The 15,339-nt window shown below is 43.8% G+C and overlaps 1 protein-coding gene across 4 annotated transcripts in view; it reads right to left on the reverse strand.

Annotated features, from left to right (window-relative positions):
• The window catches only part of KIF13A (kinesin family member 13A), a 204,959-nt gene that overhangs the window by 13,687 nt on the left and 175,933 nt on the right, over positions 1-15,339 (reverse strand). For 2 of the 4 annotated variants that reach the window (XM_024217417.1, XM_024217410.1), the window contains 7 exons: positions 9,636-9,728; positions 8,260-8,412; positions 7,940-8,017; positions 7,295-7,336; positions 5,314-5,425; positions 4,138-4,289; positions 3,458-3,562 (listed from right to left, as the gene is read on the reverse strand). In XM_024217417.1, coding sequence (XP_024073185.1) covers positions 3,458-3,562; positions 4,138-4,289; positions 5,314-5,425; positions 7,295-7,336; positions 7,940-8,017; positions 8,260-8,412; positions 9,636-9,728 — 735 coding nt within the window. The remainder of the gene's footprint in view (positions 1-3,457; positions 3,563-4,137; positions 4,290-5,313; positions 5,426-7,294; positions 7,337-7,939; positions 8,018-8,259; positions 8,413-9,635; positions 9,729-15,339) is intronic. The other 2 variants (XM_024217442.1, XM_024217426.1) reach the window with 1 other exon arrangement.

A 15,339-nucleotide genomic window follows, 5' to 3' on the forward strand; every position in this document is an offset into this window, starting at 1 on the left:
CCGCCTGCAAGTGTCGCATGACTTAAAGCCCGGGGCAGGGGGCATGCCCCGACCCGGGTGCACAAAACTAAACTAACACTAATCTACTAACTATGAATGAACAAGAGTTCAAGAGGAAAGCTGCAGTCAAGCTGGAGCAGAGCAGTTCCAATGCACCTTCACTGGCGGCAAGAAGGAACTTTCACTGGCGGCAAGAAGGAACTGAGGGTGGGGGGAGCGCACAGCACCCCTTATACCGTGCCATAGAGGCGCCACTCCAGGGGTCGCTCCCCTACGGGTACTGCTAGGGGAAAGACTTCCATCACCGGTGCACATGGCGAGCACGCACACCTACTGTGGAATGCACATGAGCAAACATTCGAAGAAGAAAACATAGTTTATAACAGCTGAATAGCACATCACATTGTCTACAATTGTGTGATTATACAGTAAAAGACCCTCCAAATAACGCATACCACCCAAAGGGACAGAGTTAGGGTTATTTTCAAAACATTAAAGGAAAACACTATTTTCCTAGCAAATATTATACGTTTGCTCATAACATATGTAGTTTAATATGAGCTACTGCATAATTTTCCATAGAAAATCTGAATTAGAAACTAGCCTATGTCATCAACAAAATAAGAACCAAAAAGGGAATCCCTGAAGAACATGGTTGGAAAGGAGCACCAGCCAGGTGTCAAGAAAAGCAAAAGAAGCCGGCAGCACCAAAAACAGACTCAAGAGAAATGGTAAGAAGCATGTGGCAGCAGAAATGAAGAAGAAAGAACTGCAAGTAGTTAATAGGGGAGCAGCAATAGCACAGGGATTCAGAGAACGAGAAGTGACAGCACAGTAAAACTGTGATATCTTGCTGATGTGAAGAGCCTTTTATGCCTTCTCTGAATTTAGCAGAGATAAATCCAAGTATCTGAAAGTGCCAAAATTCTTAATTTAGGGGTCACAAGTAGCCCTTAGACTCCCAGCTATTGTGTTACTAATTTCAAACAAAGCACACATTATTTAGTGGTTACGCCGCAGGTGTAATTTAATTTTCACAGCACCAAGTTTATTGCCCACTACGGGTATGAAATCTGCTGGAACAAGATTAGAAATGTTAATTGCAAACAGCTTTGAAATGCCCACACAATATTCAAACATTTAATCTAACCTTATTTCATGCCACTACACACATGTATTGCAGCACATACATACAATATATGCCAGTTATCTTATGTTTTAGGTTTAATGCCATATTGCCTTGCTTTTTGAAGATTTAGGCCAAATCCTTAATGTTAATATTGTCGTTTGTGGTTCAAGGTCTATTTATTTTTCATTTATTTTTCAATGTTATGAAAGGAGCTTAAAAAGACAAAAATCAAATCTATACCCCCCACAGAATGTGAGAATTTCTGAGCCAGGCCAATCAAATGTCACGTAAACATGTTTAAAAATATGTAACATTTTACCCTAGTTAAAAAAAGAAAAAAATCAGCTGTCCATTTTATAAATACATATTCAGTCTTCATTTAGAATTCTTGTTATTTATATGCAGTCTAATCCTGCAAGATGTTGCTGAGGTGTCATATCTGATGTGGCACTCAACTATTCACAGATCCAGGCCTACAGTGCTATCGGCAGCTTCTTTTAGAACTGTAAACCTGCCTATTTACAAAACCAGGGAGAGGAGGTTGGCCGCTGGAGACTCCTGTGACTGTGGGGCCTGTTTCCGATTCTCTGTCCGTTCACGTATCCGGGCAGAGTTCCTCTGGGCGGCGTCCACTGGCTCCCCTTGATGCCTTTGAGGAGCAGTGGGCGCTGTCTGGGGTTCTCTGCTCGGTGTCCCCGTCAGGCTCCCTTCTTTTGACCCTTTGACCGCACTCCTGTCCCTGTTATTTCATTAGTTGTCCCCCGAAATCAGTTGGTTTCCAGGTCACGTAGATCCTCCCGTTAGGCTGGGGGGGGGCGGGTCCTTCAGCAGTGGGCGGGCTTTCACCCGCCCGCTTCCCGGAACCCAATAGGTACACCAGCTGAGGACCTGGCCATGTTAATTACATCAGTCTATGTGTGATGGAGGAATCAGTGTGTTTGTTGTTAGCTGGGAGTCTTCATTGTGAGTCAGGTGGAGGGGATCAGATTGGCTGAAGTTTAGTAGAGTGGGCTAACGAGCTATGAAGCCTGCCATAACTCAAACACTGAAATCATTCTGGGAGCCCAGCTTAGCCAAAGGTTTGCTCTAGCTTGTAACATCCACTCCAGCCAGGTTCAGGCATAGCTCTATTTTAGCTTTGAAAGATTTAGCCTAGCCTGGGAGCCCACCCTCAGCACAGACCTCCTGTAGCACTGGGAGTTTTATTTTAGCTCTGGGAAGCTATATTGTTAAGAAGTTGTTAGGGAATTTGTGCAAATTAAGTTATTTCAGTCCCTATCGGACCTTAAATTATACATTTTTCTAATGGACTCCTTGAGTTTTAACCTGCCTCTCTTCCCTTCATGGTATTCAAGTCAATGACCCACAGTTCACAAGTGCTGATTGCTGACACACACTATGCTATGGAACTGTAACATGATGTAGAATTAAAAAAAATCAGCTACTCCCATGAACAGCAGCCATTTTTCAAATGTAAACACCAAAAGGCCAAGTCTACTTGAGGGTAAGGGCCTATAAAATTTCATTAAAAAACCCATCCAGACAAAACAAGCCATACTAGAGTTATACAGTAGGAAAGCAAGAATCTACAGAATAGGAGGAATTTTTGGCAGCACATGCTCTGAGGTCTACAGGACTGTTAAACCTCCTCCTCCCAATAGTTTTCAAGTTTTGAATTTGCATACCAACTTTCAGACTGAAGCATGTGCTAACAGCCAAGTCCTACAGCCCTATCTACCGTACAAGAAAAATGCTGAAACACCTTTCATAGAAGCTGCGCTAGCGGGGGTAGCATTTAAAAATTTAACCAGGCTACTGAAAAATAAACAATTTCCACAATCTAAAAATGGCGAAGACAGGGTTGTCTGTTAATTAAGATCTGCAATCTTATTTTAGCCACAGCACTTCAACATCAGGCAACTTGAAGCTTTCAAAATGGGCCCACCACTAAATGCAAGATAACTTACACCAAATGGGATCACATTCCATTTACTTTGATGTACAGTCACAAAATCGGAGTACATTAGAAAGATTTCAATATGGTTTGCTAAAAGTACCTTTCATCTATTTCACCATTTGCACACTGCAACCCTTAAAACTGATTTTTCCCCCGATAGGTTATACATGAGTGATCAAAGAATCAATTGAGTTATTGCAAATTATAGATTATATTCACAAGAAAGCAACAGTACATTATAATAGCCAGTTTAAAAATTAAAAACACCAAATGCACATCACCTTCCCCACACTGCAGCTGTAGCATAATCGCCCGTGAAAGGACCTTAAACCCACCACCAGGCATTATGACAGAAACAGATACAAACTTACAATCTTCTCTTCATGTATGCTATTGTTTTCTACTGGCATGCTGCTGGCATTACTTCCTGAGGGCACAACACAGCCAGCGTTATGTACCTGAGTTGAAGGCATGCTCTGAAAATGTTAAGACACACAACACATCACACAAAGAAGACACTGACAGCTGAATATAGTATTATACCCATGCAAGTTAGAAAGTGACAAGGACATCTTACTAAAGTGAAACACACAGGCAGACCACATACCGTACCATGGTTCAAGTTAATACAGTTAACAAGAAATTTGTGCAATCTTCTGAATGGTGTTTTAGGTTAGAAATAAGGTGTCAGTTATGGATATCCTAAAAACACCACTCTGAAAAAAGACTGCCACTGTTTTATACAAGAAAAATTTTTCAAGGGACACATTTTTTTTTAATCAAAGAAAAAATGAATATTGTTTAAAAAAAAAAAAGAAAAAAAAAAAGAGCCAATACACTCCATACAAAAATACTTACCAAAAAAGTGAGACTGGGCCAATTCCAATGAAAGAGAGCAACCCTTGAAGCACACACCAGTCATTACCAACACAGGATCACAAAGTTTTCATGCTATGGATACATGCTACCATTTGCTAGGTACAGTAAATTACTCTTTACTCATAAATAAAGAAAGATTCAGAGTTTTGCTTTACTCAAAAAAAAAATTTACCTCTTGGCTAAGCAGAGGTCGAGTTTCGAGAGGGATCTTTCTTTTATGCTCCTCTTTTACAGGCATTAAGGGTTTGAAAAACTTTGGTGGCTGAGGAGAAAATGCTTTAAAAGGGCTGGCCATTAAGGCATGTGGATTCTCCGATATACAACCTAAGGGAAGAGCAAAAACATAGTAGTTCAGTTGTGTGTAGTTATTGCACCATCTTAAATGCAAAGAGAATAATGTATAGTCAGGGAAGGTCAAACAGTGTATTAGGAAGGTTTCTGGTTACAAAAAGGGTGAAACTGTGGCATTTAGCCACTGGCCCAAGAAGAGGGTGGCATAGAGCTCCATGGGAGAGGGATTGTTCCTCCTTAAGGAACAGCCTCGTGCATAGGACTGCAGGATGGGACAGGCTGTTCCCTCCAGGCTGATGCAGAAGCTCCCCAACTTCCCCTTTCCTCCTCGGTCACAAGAGAGACTCTCTGTCCTTGAAATCACAATTACCAGATATTTGCTTCCTCTGTCTCAGCGTTCCCCTGCTTGGCTCCCTGATGTTGCTCTGCACTGAGCTAAGCCTGCATTCACACACTATGTGACAGAATCAAGGAAGACCCAAAGAGAATTTTAAAAGGACCCTATAAGCACGTGTAGCTCTCTGCCCTGCTCTGTACTTTCAATGGAATCCATACCTCCACTCCCCAATCACAATATCTTGTTACAATCTGATCCAAAGCAATAAATTGTCGATGGTATAAGTATACTGACACACAAAAAGCAAGCAACCAGGACATCTATGGAGTCAGTGTTAGTACTGAAGCGATACCTTCCCATAAAATCCATGCCACGGTAACTAATTTTTTTAAATGCACAAAACAATATAGAAACCCCTTTTTTTGTTCTTTCCAACCCTCCTTATTTTGGTTCTCACTTCTTTTCGCCTTGTTCTTTTGCTTCTTCAACACATTTGTGTCTTCTCTTTTCCTGCTTGGAGGTCTCTTCCTCTTTTTCTCTCCTTGCTTCCATACTGTCTCAATTAGGCTCTTCACTAAGCAGATACTTTTCCAGAGTATTGACTCTGTGCACTGCACATGAACTTTGAACCCTGCATTTTATTTTCAATCTCTTGTTGCAATATTTTGTTTTTTTTTCTCTAAGAACAATTTAAAAGGCATATATATTTGAAAGACTTACCACCAGCATCTTTATTTCTGCGAGGGGAATCCCTCGGTAAAGTACCATAACATGATACATCTTGATAACTGGAAGAACAGTCGGATATATCCAGGTGGCTTTCTGACCAACCCTAAGGAATTTTAAAAAATGCACACTAATCAAGACAAAAAATAAACTAATAGGCAAAGTCAAAGTTCAAAAGTTTTTAATTACCTCACCTATGCAATTTTAAAGGTACTGGTTTAACTGTGACACTGCATACATTTTCTGGTTACAAAGTATTAATTAGTCAACAGGTACACAGCAGTCAGAGACATGAGTTAAAATAACAAAGACTGCGTGTACAGTGCAATCAAAGATGTGACCACAGCACATGTAGACATACTGACGCTGGCTTTGATCTAGCTAGCTTAAATAACAATAGCAATGAAGCCATGGCAGCACAGGCTAGGAGGGGACACCCAGGCTCCCAGAGGGGGTTGTACCCCCTATACTGCCATCACAGCTGCACTGTTGTTGTTGTTCTAGCTACCTGGAGCAAAGCTAGCCAGGGTATGTCTACATGTGCTGTAGTCCCATACTGCAGTGTACACATACCGAAAGGCAGCCTACACATGTGAATCTTACCCTAAACTTGCAAGGAAAGAATGAAGTTTAGATAAGTTCCACTCAGCCTAAACACCCCTACTCCTGGGCTGGGAGAGAGACAGCCCCTTGCAGCATTCTCTCAGTCTCTCTATTGAACACTCACCGCCAGCCACTGCTCACCCCCTTTCCTCTCTATGCAGAGAGCTTTAACGGCTTAGTTCCCTTTTATGTTAGGCTCAGGTCTGAAAACAAAATAAATCTGCTAGCCTGGCAGAAACCAGGGAGGTGGGTATTTTCCAATTAATAGTTCCCCACTGTTCTGTTAAGAGCCCTTGTTATTCTTTCTGGAGGTATCTTATCTCTGCTCTGTCAGTTTAATTTCCTGTTTGTTTCCCCTTAACAACCTCCTTTGATTTAAGTCCATGCAGTTATGCAAAATTAATATCCAGAAGATAAACTGAAGCATATATAATATTAACAGAAATAATACAGAAATCTCTCACATTCTCTCAGGGCTGCCGGGGGGGGGGGGGGGAGAGGGGGGCAATTTGCCCCAGGCCCCGGGCCCCACAGGGGCCCCCATGAGAGTTTTTCGGGCCCCCTGGAGTGGGGTCCTTCACTCGCTCCGGGGGCCCCGGAAAACTCTCATGGGGCCCGGGCCCCCGGACCTTCTTCCGCTCCGGGTCTTCGGCAGCAATTCGGTGGCGGGGGATCCTTCCGCTCTGGGACCCGCCGCCAAAGTGGCCTGAAGACCCGCGGTGGGAGGGTCCTTCCGCTCCGGGACCCGCTGCCGAAGTGCTCTGAAGACCCGCGGCGGGGGTCCTTCCGCCCCGGGACCCGCTGCCGAAGTGCCGGGTCTTCGGCGGCAATTCGGCAGCGGGGGCCCCCCCACCGCTGAAGTCCCCAGGCCCCCTGAATCCTCTGGGCGGCCCTGCATTCTCTACAAAAGCATCCTAGACACTACTTCCTACTCTCTCCCCCGCAGCATAGAAGAGAAGAGAATCCTATTTACGCTGACCAGAGAGACCATAGTAGACCCTGATTGCAATAATTATTTTAAAACATGGGTATTCATAGCATTGTTTCATCTGCAGTATGACTAGGACCTCAGTCACACTGATCTGCATAGGAAGTTGACTGGCTCTAAGGATATGTTCTAAATTCTCCTACATCTTTCCAATCCCCCTCCCTTAGTTATGTCATGTCAGTTTCTAAAATTATGCTTTACTTAGGTTACAAATAAGTATCATCCAAATGACTAAAAATGGCACACCTAAATGAGAACAAGTAATATGAATCAAAGATTCAGATAAGGATACATTTCTGCTATGGTGCTTCTTTTTTTTTTTAGAAAAACAAGAGAATTGAAGATTTGTGCAGTTTATTCTTCTGAAAATCCAAATTTACATACCTTATCATCTTCATCAAAAAGATCTAATCGACTAGAGGATACCTAGAAGACACCAGTGAACAGGTATGACAAAATATCTTGTATTCATAGATTATAAGGCCAGAAGGGACCAATGTGATCATTTAGTCTGACCTGCTCTATGTGTCTACATCAGTGATGTAGTCAGCTAATAGAACTGCTGTTTTAATTGCACAGGAGAATGAATAAAGTAAGTACAAGGGCAAATCGTATTCATAGATGTCATAGGGATCTGCAAGACCCTTCAAAGAATTTACTAGAAAAAACATGAAATCAGTTGTTTAAAAGTGAAAACTTTAAAAACTTCTGGGCAGACTGTTTTGACCACACCAGTGTAATGCAGGGATTTTGAGCTGGTACCCAAAACTGGCACCTGAGACCAAAATTCACCTGATAGAAGGAGAGACAGATTTTAGATAAAATCCTTGATTTTTTAATTTTTGTTTTGCTATTAAATAATTATCTTGACCCAATTCCCCCTTCATACTGACAGTTCTAGAGCTTCTATTAGTGATAGCTCAGAATACATAGACACTTGGTGTGATAATGGTTAGGAATCATTTTATCCACTCTATAAATTAAAGAAAGACCCATGTCTCTAGCACTATTTCAGAAAGAGTTTCTTACATTGTGGACATTTGGTGTGCTGATGCTCCTCCGTATGTGTCTTGCCTTAGTAGAGAGTGCTTCTTTCACTGTCACTGCCTGTGAAAAGATGGAATATTTTGACCTTTGTCTAATTCACTGAAGCTATAGTTCCTCTACACAACAGCATGTTTAAGACAAGATTTGTCCATTTTGCTGAAGTACACTCTTGCATAAGTCCACATATTGTGCTTTTGCCATCTAGCTAGACTTTTTTTAATCTTATTTTCACCACAAACACCTCCTCAAAATCTCCCGAGAGTCTTAAGATTTCCATTGGATCTCCTTTCCTTGCTACTTGCCTGCCTTAGTCGTTCAAGGCTTAGAATGTTCTCCACCTGCAACACGCCACGTGTATATTTCTCTATATAAGTTTCACCATCAGATGTACCCTCATTCTCAGTTCTTGCTGCCATCAGGGCCAGAGTCTCACGATCCTCAATTTCCTCTGTAGCCTAAAATTATAAATTGTAAGATTTTTTTAAATAGATACATTTTTTGAGATCCACTGATATAAATGCAGCATGATTCAATTATTCAGAATCTCTCAGTTTTGAGGACTAGACTGATCAATGCTCACTCCACAGAACTAAGACTGTCCAGAATCTGTATTGATATAGAAGGAAGAATATAACAACAACAGCCCCATGGTGGGGAAAGCTCTCCATATTTATCAGACACTACATCTCCCTCCAAATGTGACTGTTTAACCTGAAAAATAAAAAGTGTGAATGTAATGGGTTAACTATTTCATGACTATTAACTCTTCCTTGCTGATTCTTAAATAGTCTGTATAATCTTCATAGACTGTAAACTGTAATTACTACTATGTGAGGGTAGCAAAATGGGTAAGGTAATATCTTTGATTGGAACAACTTCTGTTGGTGAGAGAGACAAGCTTTCAAGCACTCTTTTTCAGGTTACAGCCTTTTATTTTCAGATGTCCTAGTTCAGTGGTTCTCAACCCAGGGTACATGTACCCCGGGGGGTACACAGAGGTCTTTCAGGGGGTACATCAACTCATCTAGATATTTGCCTCGTTTTACAACAGGCTACATAAAAAGCACTAGCAAAGTCAGTACAAACTAAAATTTCATACAGACAATGACTTGTTTATACTGCTCTATATACTATACACTGAAATGTAAGCATAATATTTATATTCCAATTTATTTATTTTATAATTATATGGTAAAAATGAGAAAGTCAGCAATTTTTCAGTAATAGTCCTAGTTGTGCTGAATGAGGAAAATATATACCAAAAATTATTTTCCTTTAAAATCCTGTTGTTTTTTTTTAAATGGGTTTAAAACTAGGTACCAGCCTTGTATACATAAATATTTATAATGACGTTGTACAAAAGGAAATAAAGTACATTTTTAAAATGTCTGTAATAGTTTGTTCAAACCTGATACCCAAGCTCTCAGTCCAGAAAGTAAAAAAGTTAACTAAATCAATAAAATCCCCCATCAGGCTAGATCTTCTACACTCTACACATTATTCAAATAAAAACTTATATACAGATTCACTTGGCCTGGAGGAATTCAGATGTACAACTAACAAGTTCTTTTCATATCAACAAAAACAGAATATTCAATTCCCATCCAAACAATATATCCTGCCCCAAAATATCATTCTGCTCCTTTAACAGATTGTAAAGAAGTGCAGTATAATTTACCTTTGGTATATTGGATACTATTTCATAGGTCACACCACAGGAATAAAATATATTTTTCAAGGATATTCTCCTTTTCAGACTCTGGGTAAAACTCTAGAAATATAAAAGAATTTTAAATTACTGTATCCACAATGGTAATTTTTAGCATATAATTTTACTATTTTGCACACTTTAACGGTAAAACCAAAAATACCCTCTTAACATCTGTAAGTTCATTAACATTTTGATGCTGCTTCCTAGTATGAAGCAGTCACGTCCTTCTACACTTAAGGGCCCAGGTTTTCCATTGCCTTGCAATTTATGTAGTTTTTTACATTTGTGCAAAGTATAAATTGTGAGTATAAACTGCAACCAAATGAGAAGAGTAGCATTTTACACCTTCTTTACACAGGCATAAATGATTACACAATGAATAGGGCAATTGAGAATCAGATCTCAATACATGTCAATATTTCTCATTCTCTGGACCCCAGGCTGCAAAATAACTTGGAAAACTTGTCTTTGACCATGTATCAGAGGGGTAGCTGTGTTAGTCTGGATCTATAAAAAGCGAGAGAAAGAGTCCTATGGCACCTTATAGATTTACAGACGTATACGAGCATAAGCTTTCGTGGGACATATGTGGTGGAAATTGTCTTTGACCATGTCTCTAGGACGATGAAGAGAAAGTTACTCACAGCTTGTGCAGTAACAATGGTTAAAGCTCCCCACCTAGAGAAGAAAGGGGGTGAGTGGTCACCAGTGGCAAGAGACTTACCTTGTGCAATAATGATGGGTCTTCAAGATGCATGTCCCTATGGGTGCTCCACTGTAGGCATGTGTGCATGCCCCTGCGCTGTCCATCAGAGAATTTCAATAGCAGCATGCAAGGCTCCCCACCTGCCATAAGACTAGCTAGCACGTGCGGGCATTTCTCTTTCAGTTCCTTCTCTACCGCAGAGTCAACCAGTGGAACTCTGAAGTAGATGGGAGGAGGGAGGGTCATGGAGCACCCAAGGGGGACACATCTCGAAGAACCATCATTACTACACAAGGTGAGTAGCATCCCTATAGGTGCTCCACTGTAGGTTACTCCTGAGCAGTGCCCACTGCTGGAGGTTGGGACTTCAGTGTCGAGTCTGATATAGATGATACTACAGAGCATAGGCGCTGACTCCGTGAGTGCTCCAGGGCTGGAGCACCCAGGAAAAAAGTTAGTGGGTGCTTAGCACCCACTGGCAGCCAGCTTCCCCCCCCCCAGCGCTTCCCGTCCACCGGTGGCCCCACTGATCAACTCCTCTCCCTCAGCACCTCCCGCCCACCGCGATCAGCTGTTCCGCGGCGTGTAGGAGGTGGCTGGGGGAGGGGAGAGCAGGGACAGGGTGTGCTTGGGGGAGGGGGCAGAACTTGGTCGGAAAAGGGGGGGGGGGATGGAGGCTAGGGAGAAGGGGTGGAGTGGGGGCAGGGCCTGGGGCAGAAAGAGGTGAGGCAGAAAGAGGTGGGGGCAGAACCTGGGACAGAGTAGGGGGTTGAGCACCCCCACGGCCCGGAGGAAGCTGGCGCCTGTGGTACAGAGGCCCTGAACTGGGCATCTGAAGCCAAATCACTCACAATGGCATAACGTTCTGTGAAGTTATGTGCAGATGCCCATGTAGCTGCTCTGCATATCTCTGATATGGGGATACCCTTAAAGAGGGCAAGCGACAAGGACACTGACCTTGTGGAATGCGTGCATACTGAAGATAGGTGTGTTACCCCCCGTAATTGGTAGTAGAGTTTAATACAGCCAGAGACCCACATGGAGAGCCTCTGAGCTGACATCGCTGCACCCTTTGACCTATCCACAACTGAAAGGAAGAGCCTCAAAGATTTTCTGAAGGCCTTTGTCCTAAGTAGAAGGCTAAGGCTCTCCACACATTGTGTGTATTGAGGATGGTCTCTCTGTTATCCGTATGAGGTTTTGGGTAGAATTTTGGGAACTAAATGAATTGATTCATGTGAAATGCAGAAGTTATTTTGGGAACTTCAGGTGTAGTCTGAGTGTAAAAGGGGGATATCAAAGCTGCTATCTCCCCTATCCTTCTGGCAGAAGTGATGGTGATGAGGAAAGGTGAGTTAATGAACAAGTGGCCATGGGTTCGAATGGTGGTCTAGTCAGGCCCTTTAGCACTAGATTGAGGTCCCATTACGGAATGGGTGTCCTGGGTTGTGAGAAGAGGTTTACTATGCCTTTTAGAACCCTCTTTGTAGTCGGGTGAAAGAAGATTGAGTAGCCTTCTACCTGCTGAATTGTTGCCAAGTGAACCTTCAGCAAGCTAACAGAGAGACTCAATTTCTTTAAGGGTAACAGATAGTCCAGAATCACCAGTAAGGTGGCTGAATTAGTGGTGACATCCTTAGGTTGGCACCATGTCTGGAATCTCTTCCATTTCTGTAGGTAGGTGCAATGAGTAGCACCCTTCCTACTGTGCAACAGTACTTCCCGTACTTCCTCCGAGCAGGATGCCCCTATGTGCTGGAACCACAAAGGAGCCACTCTTTGAGATGTAGGACCCATGGATTGGGGTAAAGGATGCGACCCTCGTTTTGCGACAGGAGGCAGGGAGTGATCGGTAGGGTCACCGGTGAACACACCACCAGCTGAGACAGGTAAGGGTCCCATGTCTGTCTGGGCCAGGTGGGGGCAATCAGAATGTCCTTTGCTTTTTCCTTTTTTATCTTCAACAGATTTACCAAGAGATGGAATGAAGGAAAGGCGTAAAGAAGGGAGGAGGAGAGCATCTCCCCTGGAGTGTTGTCCGATCCCCACTCTGGAGCAGTACCGCACACATATCTTGTTCTGGTAGGTAGCGAACAAGTCTATCTCTGGCAACCCCCACTGCCGGAATACATTGTGTAGAATGGCTGGTTTACCTCCCATTAGCGGTAGAGCAGGAACTTGTGGCTGAGACTGTCAGCTGTTGTGTTGTGTATTCCCGGTAGGTAGGCCACTGATAATAGGACATTGTGGGAGATGCACCAATTCCATAGCTTCAGAGCTTCTGTGCATGAGACCTGGTATCTCCTTGCTGGTTTATGTAGTACCTAACAGGCCATGTTGTCCATCATGACCTTCATATGTGTGTCCTTGATCAGCAGGAGGAAGTGAGCACACAAATTTCAGACCGCTCTGAGCTCTAGCAGATTGATGTGGAGACATGTCTCTGACGGGGACCGTTTGCCATGAACAGTGCGACCACTGAGATGTGCTCCCCAGCCTATGAGGGATGCCTCGGTGGTCAGAAGAAGAGATGGGGAAGACTGAGCGAATGGGATCCCCATGCAAATGTTTTTTGGGTCCTTCCGCCAGTTTAAGGATTGTTTGACTACGGTCAGGAGCTTGTTTATATTGTCTCTGTTTGGTCTGTACACCGAGGCAAACCACGCTTGGAAGCACTTCATGTGTAGTCTACCATAACAATGACTGATGTGCCCGGAGCCATGTGTCCCAGAAGCTGAAGGCAGTGTCTGGCCGAGATTTGAGAGCTGGACTGTATTGTCTCTATCAATGAGGAGAGACTGAGAAATCTGTGATGTGGTAGGAGCACCCTCACTTGAACAGAGTCAAGGTTGGCACCTATAAACTCTAGTTTTTGAACCAGTGTTAAGGTTGATTTTTGTTTGTTGATCTGTAGGCCCAGTGTTAGAAATCAGTCTCGTGTGGTCTGAGTGACTCGTTGGACCTCTGTGAAGGATTGTGTTCTGAGAAGGCAATTGTCCAGATAGGGAAAAATCTTAATAACCTGAGAACGTAGATAGGCCACTACTAGCGAAAGGACCTTGGAGAATACCCTGGCGGGGCCGATGAGAGGCCGAAAGGGAGTACTCTGTACTGGTACTGGCCTAGTGTGAACCTGAGGTAATGCCTGTGTCTCAGTAGGATAGAAATGGGAAAGTATGCATCTTGAAGGTCGAGGGCTGAGAACCAGTCTCCTTTTTCTAACACTGGGATAATCATCGACAGCGTAACCATCTTGAATTTCTGCGCTTTGACATACCTGTTGAGTGCTCTGAGGTCCACTATAGGTCTCCAATCTCCCTTTTTCTTCGGTATCAGGAAGTAACGAGAGTAGAAGCCTTTGCCCCTGAGATGTGTGGGTACGCTGAGATGATTCACCTCTTGGGGTAGTAGAATCTCGTGAGAAGGGTCCTTGAAGAGGGCCGGGGAAGGGTTTTTGGGAGTGGGAAGGGAGGAGAAGTGGATGACATATCCATTCTGGACAATTTCCAGCATCCACTTGTCAGAGGTTATCCATTCATAGCTGCTGCGGAATGGGGAAAGGTGATCTCCGAAAGGAGGAGGGGGGTTTTCCCAACGTGCAACTGTAAGGAAAGCATTCTATCAGTACCTCGAACAACCCATCAAAAGTATCACTTTGAAATTGAGGGCTGAGACAAGGGCGGTGGTGGCCCCGATTGTTTGAACGTAGTGAATTTTGATTTATTTCTCTGTGGCTCATACGATCTCTGCAACAAGTATTGAAGAATGTACTACAATGATCTCAGCTTGAACTGTGGTTGAGGACTGTATTTTCTTTTGTAGGCTGGCGTGTATATCCCCCAGGGATCCCAGAGTTGCTCAAGAATCCTTTAACGTGTGGAGGGATGCAGCTGTCTTCTCAGCGAATAGCTTTGTTCCTTCGAAGGGGAGGTCCTCCTTAGGGAAGCTGGGCAAATGGAGTCAAGAGGTCCTCCTCATAAGCACCGCCGGGGAGATTGATCGCATTGCAATGTTGGCCACATCCAATGCGCACTGAAGAGACATTTTCGTCACTAGCTGGCCTTCGTTAATGATAGCCATGAATTGGTCTTTGTATGCATCCAGAAGCTGCTCAATAAAGGAGTTTAATTTTGCATAGTTCTGATAATCATATTTGGCTAGTAAAGCCTAATAGTTCGCTACCTGAAACTGGAAGAATAGGCTATTTCTGCCAAACAGATCCAAGCGCTTCCCATCTCAGTCAGATAGCATAGATTTAAACTGGTATTGGCGACCCCTCGAATTGATCACGACCACTATGATGGAATTTGGAGGCGGATGGGTGAATAAAAATTGTGCGCCTTCGCTGGCACATAGTACTTTTTGTCTGGCTGCTTGCATGTCGGCAGGATGGACGCTGGGGTCTGCCATATGACCCTAGCAGGGTCTAGGAGCGCCTTAGGGAGGGCTACCCTGACGGAGGTGGAAGAATGTCCACCAGTTTATGATGAGGTTCGGACACCATCAAGTTGCACTTGTAGGGCCTCAGTCACTCTTCGAGTTAGGTCCTGGAATGACCGAAAGTCATCTGCCAGAGATGGCGGGGGGAGGCGGGGAACCCATCGCCTCGTCAGGTGAGGATAATGAGAGGTGGGCTTGAGGAGCCTCTTCCTTTTCCACTTCCACTTCCTGTTCTTCCTCCAAGAATTCAGGAGGGTCTGGTGTCCTTGATGTCACTGCTGAAGGAGGACGTCTCTCTACCCGCTGGTAAATCATGCTAGGGGCCTGTGAGGCTTGTTGTCTCTGGGCCTGCCAGGGGTCCCAGTATGGCCATTGTGGGTAGGGAGCTGATGGCTGGAACCATGGTTGTCCACACCAAGGAGGTTTAGAGCCGGGATGGCACCCCTGGTATCCTTGGTGGGACTGGGGTCTGAATGGTGGGTAGGATGATTGGTGAGAACCCAGTTCCTCTGGCTCGCTATCTGA

This window comes from Terrapene carolina, unplaced genomic scaffold (genome assembly GCF_002925995.2).
Source record: "Terrapene carolina triunguis isolate 2854851 unplaced genomic scaffold, T_m_triunguis-2.0 Scaffold58, whole genome shotgun sequence".
In the NCBI taxonomy this organism is placed as follows: Eukaryota; Metazoa; Chordata; order Testudines; family Emydidae; genus Terrapene; species Terrapene triunguis.